The sequence below is a fragment of the Nuphar pumila genome, chromosome 9 (assembly GCF_984573655.1).
Source record: "Nuphar pumila chromosome 9, dmNupPumi1.hap1.1, whole genome shotgun sequence".
Classification (NCBI taxonomy): Eukaryota; Viridiplantae; Streptophyta; class Magnoliopsida; order Nymphaeales; family Nymphaeaceae; genus Nuphar; species Nuphar pumila.
In genome coordinates this window covers 78,533,672-78,548,723 of record NC_143257.1, presented here as the reverse complement: position 1 = coordinate 78,548,723, position 15,052 = coordinate 78,533,672, and the positions used below count along the sequence as shown (strand labels likewise).

Sequence of the window (15,052 nt, the reverse complement as noted above, 5' to 3'; positions counted from 1 at the left end):
CTCTATGGATTTTTTTTTTAATCTAAAATGACTTTTTAACTCATGATGTCTAACTTTTTTTCATATTGCAGTCGATGCTTACTGGTGAACCGAGTATTGTTGATGGAGCAGCAGCTTTGCTTAAGGCCATAGTGACACGGAACCCTAAAGCAATGATTCGGTTGTACAGTACCGGGTCCTTTTATTTTGCTCTAGCATATCCTGGTTCTAATCTCCTTTCAATTGCACACCTATTTTCTGTTACACATGTACATCAAGCTTTCCATGGTGGTGAGGAGGCTGCAGTTTCATCATCACTACCATTGGCAAAACGGAGTGTTTTGGGCGGACTTTTGCCAGAATCATTGTTATATGTTCTTGAACGAAGTGGACCGGCAGCATTTGCAGCAGCAATGGTATCTGATTCTGATACTCCAGAGATTATTTGGACACATAAAATGCGGGCAGAGCATTTGATTCGTCAGGTGAGTTCTTTTGAAACTTGTAAAACTTGAGACACAGAATAATTAACTGTTATATTTATTTTAGAATTGCTATTTATTAACTTTATGAAGGATTTTCCTTTGGGAGCAAATGGGTGCATACATTTTAGAGTGAAAGAGATGGATTTTTGGATTAAATATTTAAAATATTGAAGTTATAAGGCTTACTGAAAGTTGAACTGATTTTTTGTTATAGATGGTGGAGACTGAGATCTGGATTGACTTGATAGTGTTATTTTCGAGCAGGTCATCACCTGAGAAAGGATAAATGGGTCTCAAGAACCTAATTTTCTTTTCTTTTTTAACAAAAATGGCATAAAATCTAAAAATTCAATTTTCTTGTTGAAAAACTGGTGGTTTGATTAAATCAATCAATCACCAGTTGACATCTTCAGGATTTGGAAACCAAATTTAGTTACAAGGAAACCTCTCTAACTTGGATGCAGCAAAGATGTTGGTTGCCGACTTATGCATTTACAATATCATTAATTAGGGTTATTATAAGATGAGAATTCATTGGTGAATTTGAAGTTAAATCATGCTACAGTGAGCGGTTATATTTGATGTTTGGTCTTATTTGACATGCACAGGAATGTTCCAGGAATGAATCAACCGCAACATTGAAGAGTGACTTTGGAGGGCTAGCATCCTTTTATCTGAAATTGATGATGAATAAGCACATTACTTATGTGATGCAAATTGGTGCATCTAAATGGCAATGTCACTGTTGTGAAGAAGAATACCAATCAATCCAATGTAGACCATGACAAACGAAATGCAAAATGACAACTCCACTCCTGGAGGAACTATTTAAAGTGGTCCTAAGAGGCTTGTTTAAATCCATATTGCACCATTTTATTTGTTGATGTTTGTCATGCAGATGCAGATAAAGGCTAGATGTGGAAGAATGTCAGATATAAAAAAATTTATGTTTATAGATGGATCTTTCTGCAGGTTGAGGCAAGGTTTGTTTTGGAGGCATGGGAACATTAACCCCCCCAAACTGGGTGTGTACTCAATTAAAGAGTCTTGAAGGAAATACATCAAATAAGATGCAGTGAAAATCATATGATCCATAGTTGCTTCAATAAAAAACCATATCATATGATATATAGCAGTAAGAGGCACACAGATTTGTTGCCAAAGAGAGAATATGGGATATGATATGCAGTCTATTAAGTATCCAGGTGCCTCTTCAAAGATGAAGCCTTTAATTGATAAAGAGAAAATGATCAAGCAGGGGAAGAACGAAGTCATAGTGAAGGTGTCAGGGATCTGAGTGGGAAATTGGGGACAGTTTTGGTGTAGAGAGATACATTGTGTAGGGAGGCTATGATAAGTAGGTTTTAAGTAGATAAAGATGTGGGAATGGCTAGATTATGCTTTAAAATTTCTCTGAAATGAGTGTAAGTGCTTAAGGAATCTCACTAGTAAAATGCTGGCTTATGAGCCAACTCTAACAACTAGAAAACTTAGCTGAGTCTAACCATAGTTTGAAGAAGGGATGTCTCCAAGAGTCTCTCCGTAAAGGGAATTCTCAAGAATTATATTGATCAAGAATGAGAACTACATTCTTTGCTTCCTATTTATGATCGTAGGTAGCTTCATCAAGTAAACTCAATGGCTTCTCCTAGAAGTTTCCCTTCTGCTAGGTGCATTGAACCCATTTGGGTTCATCTCCCCTTACAAGGTTTCCTCCCCTGGGTGCAATGCATCCATTATATGTCCATCTCTTCCTCAAGAATCTATCCCTAATACATAGCTTCCCTAAAAAGCTAGTCCCTTACATGGGTTTTACAATGGATGTGGCTTCTCTAAGAAACTATTACAATGGATACTATTTACATTACAACAAAGGAATAACCCATGAACAGTTTCCCTCCAATGGATGTGGATCTCAGTAGAATATCCATACCAATCTTGGTAAGTGCCCTTAGACATCCAACAAGATTGGAGTTCGTAACAAGTGCTTTGGTAAACCTTCAGGCTTAGACCTGCCTTACTCATGGCCCAAGACTTAATGCATTTGTGGGAGGATGCCAGATTGTCAACTCAATGGACCAGAAAGGTTGTCATTCTTTGTGAGAACCTTGGCCTAAGGCTTCTCTAACTCAAGATTGATCCTTGTTGCCATTTGGGATGTCTTTCAGGGGCATATGCATTGATGTATAGTGTGCATGTCGTTGCATATAATTATAGTTACTTCTTCCATTCCACCTTTGTGAAGCTACTGATTAAAAATCATATATGCATATTGATTAATATGTGTAAGCGGCAAGACACATGAATGTGGTTGTACATAGCATCAACATGCATGTCTCTGCACATGCAAATTGTTCGAAAAGGTTGTTGTCGATGTCTGTAGATGCACTTTCATGATTACATTCATATGTACATCAAAATCCACATATCAATGGTGTATATTGATAGTTTATTTGTAAAATTCTTATGTATGAGTAAATTTGGATTGATTTTGGTGCTGTAAGTACAATTCAGAATCCAATTTCTCATATTAATGGACCATTTTATCTGCAATTATATTGTCCTAAGAAAAGAGCAAACAACAGAGACTCATTAATTCTAGGCATTCGTAGGGGTATTAGGAAGCAAGGTGTGAAACGACATTAACAAATTTAACATGAATGACATAAGATTGAAGAGAAATGAAATGATTGATCTAATAATTTTGTACCCTATGCTTCAACTCTTACTTCTGAAAACAGGTTGAAATTAAATTGGGAAATAATGACTAAAGCAATTATGAATAGAATAATTTAAAATCCATGCATTTCGTTTTTTTTTTTGGGTATGTTGGAGAGATGAAAAGTTTGTCTAGTATGCAAGGATGTAGGAATGAGGATGCATTTTTTTTAAGATGTGTTTTTGTCGCAAAATCGAGTTTTGTGGGGAAGGATGAATTATGATATGTAATTGTACCACATTGGGGATCCAATCTCTAGTAAGATTCTGTGGATTGCTGTGAGGATGAGAGGGCCTTTAAGCAGGACGAGTGTTTCTTCATCCCCTTTCGGGCCCATGGAAAGTGACACTTTTATGCATGCTAATGCACCTGGAGTTTTCTCACTGCATCTGCTTTTTCCTCTCCAATTGTTTTTGTTAGTACTTTATGCGCAATGATCTAGGTGTTGCCCTCTGGATGTAATTTTGAGTCTATCTATGATGTCCTCCAAAAAGGAATTTTTGTTGCATGTAATAACAAGCCCCACGGATATGCAAATGCTGGTTATTTTGTCCCACAATCTCACTTTCTTCAGATCAGTGGATTTCTAACAGGTGTCAGTTTTGCATGTGGGATGTGCAAGTTGTCACTGGATTACACTGGGCCCCATAACCAGAGTTTGTTGATTGTGCTAAAATCCATGTGCATTGTGTTCCCCTTACTGTTTTCTTGAAAGTCGATTGTTTCATTTCTTCTGTGAATTTGGATGGCCTCTACTTTTAATTGGTTGTGAAGTCTACCTTCTTTAAAAGAAAGGAAAGAACAAAATGCAAAGCAACAGTTGCATCTTTAGTTTCTAGTTGATTTCTTGATCAATTTTTCTAAATTAATTGCGGATTCTTTTCCAGGTCTTGCAACATCTTGGTGATTTCCCTCAAAAGCTTTCACAGCATTGTCATGCATTATATGACTATGCCCCTATGCCACCAGTGACATATCCAGAGCTACGGGATGAAATGTGGTGCCATCGCTATTACCTTCGAAACTTGTGTGATGAGATACGGTTTCCAAATTGGCCAATTGTTGAACATGTGGAGTTTTTACAGTCACTCTTGGCAATGTGGCGTGAGGAGTTGAGTCGGCGTCCCATGGATCTCTCTGAGGAAGAGGCTTGCAAAATCCTGGAGATTTCATTAGACGGTGATGTGTCTAATGATGATACTGATGTTCATAAGTATGAAACAGAAAGTGATATGTACAATACATCTAAGCAAATAGAGAACATTGATGAAGAGCGTCTCAAGCGTCAATATAGGAAACTTGCCATGAGATACCATCCTGATAAAAATCCTGAAGGAAGGGAAAAGTTTCTTGCCGTACAAAAGGCTTATGAACGTCTGCAGGTACATCATTGCTTATATGGAAATATTAGCATGCCCAATATCTTCCCTTTTTCCTTTTTATCCTTTGTGATCATGCTGATGTCTTATTTCAAAAATTAAGTCAAGCTGAAGTGTTTCTAGAAATAAATATTGCAAATAAATACCTGTTCATGATGCTTGGGCACACTGAATAAGTCGGACCCTAGGAAAAAGTATTGAAAATGCTTGTTCATGATGCATAGGCTCAGAATCTTGTCTACTAATCTGAACGTTCCATATTTTTTTGCTGTTAGAAATCCAGATCAGACACACTAGGTGCATTCTTTAACAGGGACTGCTGACCCAATATAGTTGCCGAAAGGCTGGATGATGATGACAATGACCTTAGATGCATTCTTTATCACTCCCATTTAGAGATTGAACAGATGAGGACCCATTGCATTCCAAATTTAATGAGGATCCTTTGATTTATCCTTTTTCTTTTGGTGGCTGAGTTTAATTGCCTGCTTTTTCTGTGTTATGACGAATGGTGAAGTCCCCATAAGCTGTAATGAAAGTAACAAGAGAATAAAAAAAGAATGCCACTAAGGGCTACATGATAACACAAATACAAAAAGGGCCACTTAAGGGCCAAGTACAATCCTCACAAACAAGAACATCACCTCACAGGAGAGCAAAAGTAAAAAATCAAAAATATATTAACTTCAAGCTATGCTTGAAAAAGCATAGGGAATACAATGGGGGATAACCCCCTTATATAGAGTGCAAGGGGGCTGGTCCAACTAGTCGTTGGACCAGCCCAATGGCTACAAATCTAGCTGTTCGGACCAGTCAAACCACTAGTTGGACTGGCCCAACAGCTATAAAATACAAAAGATAAAAAATAAAAAGAAAAAAAAGCCAAAAAGATAAATACATTTTACAATTCAGCCACTACTAGGCTGACACTATTTCAAAAGTGAAAAGACTGAAATACCCCTGATGGGTATTTCAGTTTACAAATTTTTTTGAATGCAAACGTTGGAGCATTTCTCTGGATTATATTAATAATAGATATATCAATTTACAGCGATCACCCCATAGGGGGAAGCCAATCCGTCGGTTTGTCCTTCTAAGAAACAAATGGAACTTGTAGTAATAACAGAAAAACATAACCCATAAGATGACACTGTCCCCTAAATGCAGTTGAATTAACACAGACTTTGGAGACACTCAAATCGGCAACAGGCCATCTCCAATGGTGATACAAAGCAGAGTTACCGGAAGCGTGCTTCGGAAGTGCAAAACGCCGCACTTCCGAAATGCCAGGGAAACATCTTTTTTTGGGAAGCGCGCTTCCCCCTTGATTCCCCCTTTTTTTTCATTTATTTTTTTCCTCTTTTTTCGCTTCCCCCTCGCTTCCTAGGTCGCTTTCGGTTTGCTTCCTAGGTCGCTTCCGAGACGGTTCGTGATTAGCTTCTAAGTCGTCCCACGCTTCCCGCTTACTAAAATTTTGAAAGTGCCTCGCTTCTCGCTCTTGCTTCCCGTATCGCTTCCCACTCCCGCTTCCTCGACTGGCAATCATGATACAAAGCTGCCCAAATTTTGCTGCACATTTTTTATTGTTGAAAACAATTGCTGCTTGCGTGGCTTTGCTGTAGTCCGGAAAAAACGCTGCAATCTCCTCTTCCCAAAGAGGAGAAGAAAAGGGTTCTGGCATCCCTTGTAAAAGCAGAATCTTATCGTGAGATAGAATAACAAAGACCAGCATCCCAATGCCCCCAAACAAAGTCATCGCATACCAGCATAAAATCTGATTTTCAGGAGGGAAGGAAATGAGCATTCATGCTGGTCCTCCCAACGTGAACAACTTCACAATCGGCCTTAGTTCAATCGACCAACATTTAGCCAAGAAAATTTTTGCTGAGGACCTTGAGTTTTGGGCATTCCGGTTTTATGTGCCCCGGTTCATTACAAAAATAACAAATGATCTTTCTTCCTCTTCCATTGTATTTTCTCTCAAAATCTCCGTTAATTTTTTTTCTCAAAGTGAGAAGGTTTATATGTTCTCACATGGTTTCTGGGCCTTGATATGACATGAACCACATTACTAGTCTTGTGCACCCTAAGCCTAGTTTCCTATCGCCATACTTTAACAAGAGCCTCACTTATAGGAGGTGGGGTGGTTCTATGAAGAAGCGTTGACCTCGCTTGCTCAAACCCCGGTCTAAGCCCGTACAAGGAGAAAATATTTTTTCTTTGAACTTGTTTTTCCCTCATTTCTTTTGTTGGACCCTCCCACTTTGGTTCTAGCATAGCTAATTCATCCCATATGGGTGATAAGAGACCATAATAGTCTCTAACACTTCTATCTCCTTGCTTAGTAATACATGAGAGTATTTGAGCATTGATTGCCTCCCAATCCTTCAACTTGTCTTAATACTCCTTTAGAGCTTGTTTTTTCTTTTCACCGGGGAGAGCTTTCACTTGATCTCCCTCTTTCTTCATTAGTTTCGATTGAGGTCGTGGTAGATCCACTAACAAAACCCCAAAGTTTCTTCCCTTTCATGTGGTTTTTCATAGCGGTTGACCACATCAAGTAGTTGTTTTCATTGAGCTTAAAGGAGATCACAAAAGATTTTCTCTCAGCCATGATGTGATGAAAGAGAGGAGGATAACTTGAAGATGATCACCAACAATAAGTGCTCTATCAAGATAGTTATTAAGTTAGTGACTTTGATACCATGAAATGAAGTAAAAAACAAAACAATAGAATGCTATAAAGGGCCACAAGAGTGCACAAATGCACAAAGACCACTAATGGGTCAAATACAATCTCATAACTGAGATAATCACCAAACACAAATCACTCAAGAGGCACAATGTAAAAAATATAATTATATAATATCACAAATATGCTTGAAAAAGCTTTTATACAACAAAGAGAAGGGCTCTGTTTATAGAGTCAAGGGAGAGCAATGGGAGGCACTGCCCCAACAGTCATATTGACTGAAAATAGAAAAATGGAAATACAGAAAAATAGAAAAATAAAAAAGCAAACAGCTCCTACTAAGCTGTCCCTATTACAGTAGCAGAAATGGCCAAAATACCCCTGACACATATATATATATATATATTTATATCCATACACAAAAATATATTTCAGCAATAACAATTCAAGCAAGAAAGAGTATTTTCTATTTTTCTTAGGCACACTTTGATAAAAAGAATTATTTTTCTATAAAATATACATTTTTAGAAACATAAAGTTTGTCCTTTTCAAAATCTTAACACCTCCTCCATATTAAAAAATACACAAGGTATAGCTTTAGGAGAGAGCTTGTCATTTTTATTGGTGAGAACAAATCATTTGCATCTAAAAGGCCTTAATCTAGAATAATCGGGAGATTTTGAAAAGTTTTTCATTGGGAGAAATGTTTTGGAGTTTGGAGGAGAGAAGTCTATTAATAAGATATATGACAGTTAAGGAAGCTTCGATCCAAAATTCTTTTGGAACATGTTTTGAAATTAGAAGAGTTCTAGTAGTCTCATTTACGTGCCTATTTTTTCCTTTCGGCCAAACCATTTTGTTGGGGTGTATGCGTACAATATCTTTCATGTAAAATCCCATTTAATTCAAGGTATTTTTAAAAATCATTTGACATAAATTCTCCTCTTGAATTAGAGCGAAAAAAATATCAATTTTAAATTGATTTTTCACAAAATTGTGAATTTTTTAAAATAATTCAAAAATTTCATGTTTGTGCCTAAGAAAATATATCCAAGTAAACGTAGAATAATCATCAACAAGAATCACATAATAATAATAATGACCTTTTGAAGGAATATAAGCGACACTACACACATCCGAGTGTACTAATTCAAATGGTTTATAAGAAAATAAAGTCCTATTCGAAAAAAAAATCACTATCATTTTGCCAAGAATGCAATCAACACAATAAAAATCTTTATTAAAGTTTTTTTTCTCAAATGTGGTACATAAGACAATTTGGATATGCTAGGATTAGCCTTTGATGCCACAAAAAAAGTTCACATTTTTGTGTATTATAACAAAAAGTGTCTTTTGGAAAGACAAGTCGAGCCATGTAGTAGAGATTTCCTTCTCTATGGCTTTCTTCAAGCTGCACCCAACATTGTTTAGATTAAGAGACACCACATAATCGACAATTTAAGACCCAGAAAGAAGGTTCAAACTTAATTTGGGAACAAATCTAATTTTTGGAATAGAAAAAATTGAAATTTTTTAAAATTCCCAATACCCTTTTTATCAAGTGATGACCCATCAGTGGTAGCATCGTGAGTTTTTGTTGAATTAGTGCAATAATGTAACGATCACAACTCATACCCGTGGAAAAAGTGTTTTTTTTTTAACAGTTGCGAAAACAAACCCAGAGACCCTGCAGTCTTACAACCACAACCACAACCACAACCACAACCACAACCACAACCACAAGGGAGCTTACATCACCATTATCCAACCCAAAATAACTTTATTTATCAATCAATAAGGTTTAATGACAATAAGTAAAGGAAAGACAAGCAGAACAAAAATATGAAGCCACTCTATCCCAAAGTAGAATGTCCAGTAGTCCTGTGGTCCTCGTAGCTCGCAATAGCATCCTGTTTTATCACTCATCTGAAGCTGTGAAAAACATGAGAAATACGGTATCAGAATCATAGATCCTCGGTACAAATTCTTCTAATGAATCAAATAAGCAAGAAGAACATAAATCAGATTCATGCAACATTTTTAGAGGAAATATAACAACTCTCTCATACTTAAAATAACCATTCATGCATTTTAAGAAAATGAATCATGCAACAAAATATATCACAAGTAGGAAAGCAGTAAAGATGCGTGATCTAATGCAGAACAGTAAAGATGTATGGATTCAATGCACATACATGAATAACTTATTATGTTATTATCAGAGTTTTCTTTTGTACGCATGTCCTTATTAAATGCACACACTTTTAGTTCCACTTTCATTAAAACCCGCAGATACTAAAAAACGAGATCAACAATTCCCGAGTTCAAGTTAGGTCCCCAGTGGTAACTTAACACACAAATATGTATTTTATTGTTGGGTTTCACACTTGGCCCTCAACCGATATCAGAAATCAACACCATCCATCATAACATTAGAAATCAACATCTAATGTCAGGATATTAGAGAAATCAACATCCACTAATGCCACTTTCTTGATATACCAATAATAATAGCTGTGTCTACACAACACCCCTAGGCAAAGTGGTGAAATCTATCTAAAATCGTGACCGGGAGGTAAACCACTTAGTTGGGTTCAGGAGCACAAACACACATGGAGTTTTAATATCCTTACGGTTTTTCAAAACCGCAGTCTAGGATTCTCACACTAAAAAAAAGATATCCAGTAAAAACATTAATGACACTGTTTCTCTTTTTATCAAAAGAATGATCTATTGCACAACACTCGTTTTGCAAATCAACATGCAAAACACAATATTTGATTCACAATGCAGCATGCGAAACTCATCACGTGACCTCAGGCCGTTACAACATGAAACAATGCAATTTAATTCAAATAATATCAAATTGATTTTTGCGATGCATGAAAACTAAACCTGGAGCAACACCTGCACGAGGCCCACACATCCTACAATGGTTCACTTTTGACAACCAATGCATTAATTAAAAAAGCCACAATGAACATGCCACTTATGCAATCATTCAACATGCTCTCAAATGCACATTCACACGCCAAATAAGAATGTACAAAAATAACAAATTTCACATGCATATGATCACATGATTGTAGAACTGCATCTTTCTTTTTTCCTGATTCATCTCATGTTCAATATGCAAAAATGGTGTGATCATGCTAGTAAAACAACTATGCAACTTTTAGAATTCTCATTTTCCTTTTATGCATATGTATTTTAACCACATTTTATATGTCATAACCATGCATAATCGCAATTCTTTTTACCATCTTGGCAAGCTCGGGGTACAACACACGTTTCCACCGAGTCCAACCCATGCTGCCCGTACATGGGACAACATTGGTAGTCACATACCACCATTCCAATGCTCATATAAAGTCATGCGTAACAATCCAGTCTTACAAATGCGTAATCTAGATGTTTAACATGCATGAAGTCCGCACACTTATCATATGTAAATCTAGAAATAAACATGGGCAATTTACATATGTGAATCAGAACTTATATATATATTGACATTTTTGCCCCTGCCGCACCCCCGCACCCGGGTTTTTTGGAAGTGCCGAATCCCCGCACCCGCACCCGCACCCGCACCCGCACCCGCACCCATGTGACATAGATTGCATGTGAACATGTACACACGTGACATTTCCACTATACATACCTGTTTTATTGGAGTCTGTGTAGTCTTTTATGTCACATGGGTGCGGGTGCGGGGGTGTGGCACTTTGAAAAAACTTGGGTGCGGGGGTACGGCAAAAATAAATAAATAAATAAATAAATAAATAAATATATATATATATATATATATATATATATATATATATATATATATATATATATATATAAAGTCCAAAAGTTGGACATAAATGACCTTGGGTGCGTTGACCTCACCCAGGGTCAGGTTGACCGCACCCGCACGTGCACCCGCGTCGCGTCGACGCAGGTGCGACACCCAGTTGGCCGAGTCCCAGTGACATAGCTAGTCCTTCACTTATCCATATGTGATAGTATATATATTTTTATTTGTTTTTTGTTGGCAGTTTACTTAATCTTTTTCTTTTTTTCTGTTTTCACAGAGACCGAACCCCAGCCGAACCAGTCGGCTGGGACTGGACAGCATGCTGTTCTGTCGCAAAAAAAATATTTTATTTTATTTTTTTCAGAGGTTCAGTCCCCAAAATCAGTGCTAATTTTTTTTTCTTTTTACCGAGCTTCGGCCCCTGCCGAACCAGTCGGCTGGGACTGAACAGTTCACTGTTCTGCCCAGCCGACCTTGTCAGCTGGGGCTGAACAGTCCCCTGTTCTATACCAATAAAAAAAATCAGACATAAAACATCTTTTTTTTTTTTCAAAATCCTCAAGCACATGGCCCAGCCGACTGCAGTCGGCTGGGGCTGTGCCCTTCTCAATGCTGCCCAGCCGATGCAGTCGGCTGGGGTCTCAACTCTGCCCAGCCGAAACCAGTCGACTGAGGCCCAAAAAAAATATTCGACTGTCCAGCCGACTGTGGATCGGCTGGGCCTGTCACATCTATTTTTTTTGACAGGAAACACTGCAGCACTACTACTTAAAAAGAAAAAGAAAACACAGATATACAACTTCATCACAGAGTCCATGGTTTTCAGGTAGATCAATATATATTCTTATTGACAATCTAAAAGAAAAAAACCAAAACATAAAAGGGGCTGGTTCCTGCTGGACCTGAGACAGGTCTGGTTTGGATCAAACTTGATCCCAAACCAGACCATGGTGGGTTAAGTATAACCCTGGCCAAAACTGCCCCCCCCCCCCCCCCCCCCACACACACACACACACATATATATATATATATATATATATATATATATATATATATATATAGTGGACCCTCACAGTGGGACTGATTCCATTAAGTGCACAGAAAATCAAGTAACCAGTCCGAATCCGATTTTTTTCCAATGAAAACCCTACACAAATCCATCCTATGCTCTTTTCCCCTATTCGAATCAAGAGAGAAAATCCGTACCTTGATTTGAAAAATCCGTACCTTGATTTGAGTTCGAAAACAAGGTTGGAGAAGAAAGTAGCTCCTTGTTCTTCTCCTTCTTTTCTTCTTCTCTCTCTCTCTCTTTCTTTCCCTTTTCTTTCTTCGGTAGATCTGGCCAGATCTGTCCACACACGCAGTGGGAGTCCTTCACCCTTCTTTCCAATTTTCATAAAATTTCCAATTTGACTTTTCCAAACCCTTTTCTTTTTACTTCTTTTGATTTTCTTACTTTTTTTTTACACTACTTACTATCTTTTTATCTCATAATAGCTATGGATTCCTCTAGAAACCCTATCTACCCTTATCTAATAATTTTCGAAATTTATTAATTTTTATAATAAAAAAATAATTAATAATTATTTATTACTTAATAATTACCCAAAATTTTTGGGAGGGTACCTTATCCCTCTGGGAGTCTTTTTAACATTAAATATCTTCAAATTAAACCTTTATTCTAATTTTAAAATTTAATTTTATTGGATCTGAATTTTGAATCTAGATCCGGATCCAAGATCTAAATCCATATCCAAAATCCATTTGGATTTTAAGCTGGATCGAATTCTACTTAATATGGGTTTTGGACTGAGTCCAAATCCATATTAATTTGGATCATATGGATTGGATCCAGTCTGATCTAAATTCGGACTCAACTCGTCGAGGCAGGCCTTTTTTGAAAAATTACGATTTTCAGGCCAACCGTAACCAGAATTCGGAAAAGTAAAATACCGTTGAGCTCAAAATTTCGAGGCGCATCTAACGGTATATACTTCGAATTTTGCCTCCGAAATTCTCTCAAATTTCGCTTGAATTTAACAATTGAAAATAAAACTTTTTATCACATTTCGCTTGATTCGTTTAGGTTTTGTTAATGAAACCTGGGCCAAGCCCAGACTCAAATATCATATTCCTAATATCAAGCATTTATCGACTTTTCTTCAACACTGAGACAAATTTTCAGAAACCTCTAAATTTGACTAAGTATAAAAATGCACGATATTACAAATAATCGAAAAACAAAAATTCATTTGATGTCATATGAAAAGAAGCTCCAGAGTCCAAAAGCCAAGAGACCTTATCAAGAGGCGATGAAGTAGAGTTTGCAACTCCCAAAATGGAGGAAGAGGAGGTTTTGAGGAGTGGTTGTAGGGCCTCCACCAGTTGGGACAAGGTCATGGTTCCAATAATTTTGGAATCTCCATCGGTTCCATTCTTGTGGTCTTGAGAAGCTCTCACGAATGCCACCTTTTCTTCTCTCCCTTTGAACTTGGGACAATAAGGGTTGAATCATGCCTCAGTTCTCCACAATTATGATATATTATCTTCTTTTTGCTATCATCATTGCATGGTTTTCCGTAGTAAGGCTTGACAAAGTGTGATGGTTTGTAGACATTGGTCTTCGCACCCGGTCTTGAAACGACCAATTCATAGTCTTTATGTTCTTTGGATTCAAACATGGATTTTAATCTTCTCTCTTCCATACACTCCTTGGCCACCACTTTAGGCAAGGGAAGAAATTTTTCTCTATTAATAATATTAACCCAAACTTGTTCAAATTTTGGTCTAAGTCCCCTCATAAATTGGAATAATTGCTCCTCAAGTATTTGCTCCTTTGAAGGGCATCATTTGGAGTTTCTCATATTGGCTCTAACTTAGCCATTTGATCCTAAAGCCTCTTAAGGGTATCCTTGCTTATAATTATGGATTCGGTCCCTTAGATCCCATTTGTGAGCTACATCTCTTTGGGTATACGTTTGTCTAACAAACTCCCAAGCTTCATCCGCTCTCTCAAACTCGAGTATGTTGGAGCATGGATCCTTATGCATACTTCCCAGAAAGAGGGAAAAAACCTTAGCATGGCCCACTTCTCATTCTTTACAGGCTTTTTTTTGTATTCCATCAAAGCGTTTTCTCTCTCAACTCCCTTGAGGGTTTCTTCCTTAGATTGCCCATCCTCTCCTATAGTTGTTTTTGTGAGAATTGATTGAGGTTATGGAGTGGAACCATCAATAATTTGCCACAAGTCCTTGCCCATTAATATTACTTTTATTGTCGTGGCCCACATATTATAATTGCTCCCATCAAATTTGATGGGAACAACGCTTACAACCTCTTTATCGGCCATTTAAGAGAAGTAGGAGAAAAATAGATATAGAGAAAGAGAGAAAAGAAAGAGAAGTTGATGAAGATCCACCAAGAAGCTTGTCCACAAGCTCCCGAGCCTTCAACACGACCTGACCTTGAATTCACAAGTCTCCAAGAGCACAAGGCTCTGATACCATCTAATGAAAGTAACAAGAGAATACAAAAAAATGCCACTGAGGGCTACAAGATAGCACAAATACAAAAGGGCCAAGTACAATCCTCACAAAGAAGAACACCTCAAGAGAGCAAAAGTAAAAAATAAAAAATATATTAACTTCAAACTATGCTTGAACAGCATAGGGAATACAATGGGGGATAACCCCCTTATATAGACCACTAGGGGGCTGATCCAACTAGTCGTTGGACCAGCCCAACGGCTAGCAATCTAGCCCTTGGGACTAGTCCAATGACTAGTTAGACTGACCCAACAGCTATAAAAACAAACGATAAAATCAAAAAAGGAAAAATACATTTTACAATTCTGCCCACTATTACAAAAGTGAAAAGAATGAAATACTCTTGATGGGTATTTTAGTTTTTATATCTATCTATCTATCTCTCTCTCTCTCTCTCTCTCTCTCTCTCTATATATATATATATATATATATATATATATATATATATATATAGGAA

The 15,052-nt window shown here is 37.3% G+C and overlaps 1 protein-coding gene across 1 annotated transcript in view; it reads left to right on the top strand.

Annotated features, from left to right (window-relative positions):
* Positions 1-15,052, top strand: part of GRV2 (DNAJ heat shock N-terminal domain-containing protein) — a 247,129-nt gene that overhangs the window by 134,186 nt on the left and 97,891 nt on the right. The window contains exons 12-13 of the mRNA XM_090017668.1: positions 72-464; positions 4,071-4,565. Of these exons, the coding sequence (XP_089873794.1) occupies positions 72-464; positions 4,071-4,565 (888 nt within the window). The remainder of the gene's footprint in view (positions 1-71; positions 465-4,070; positions 4,566-15,052) is intronic.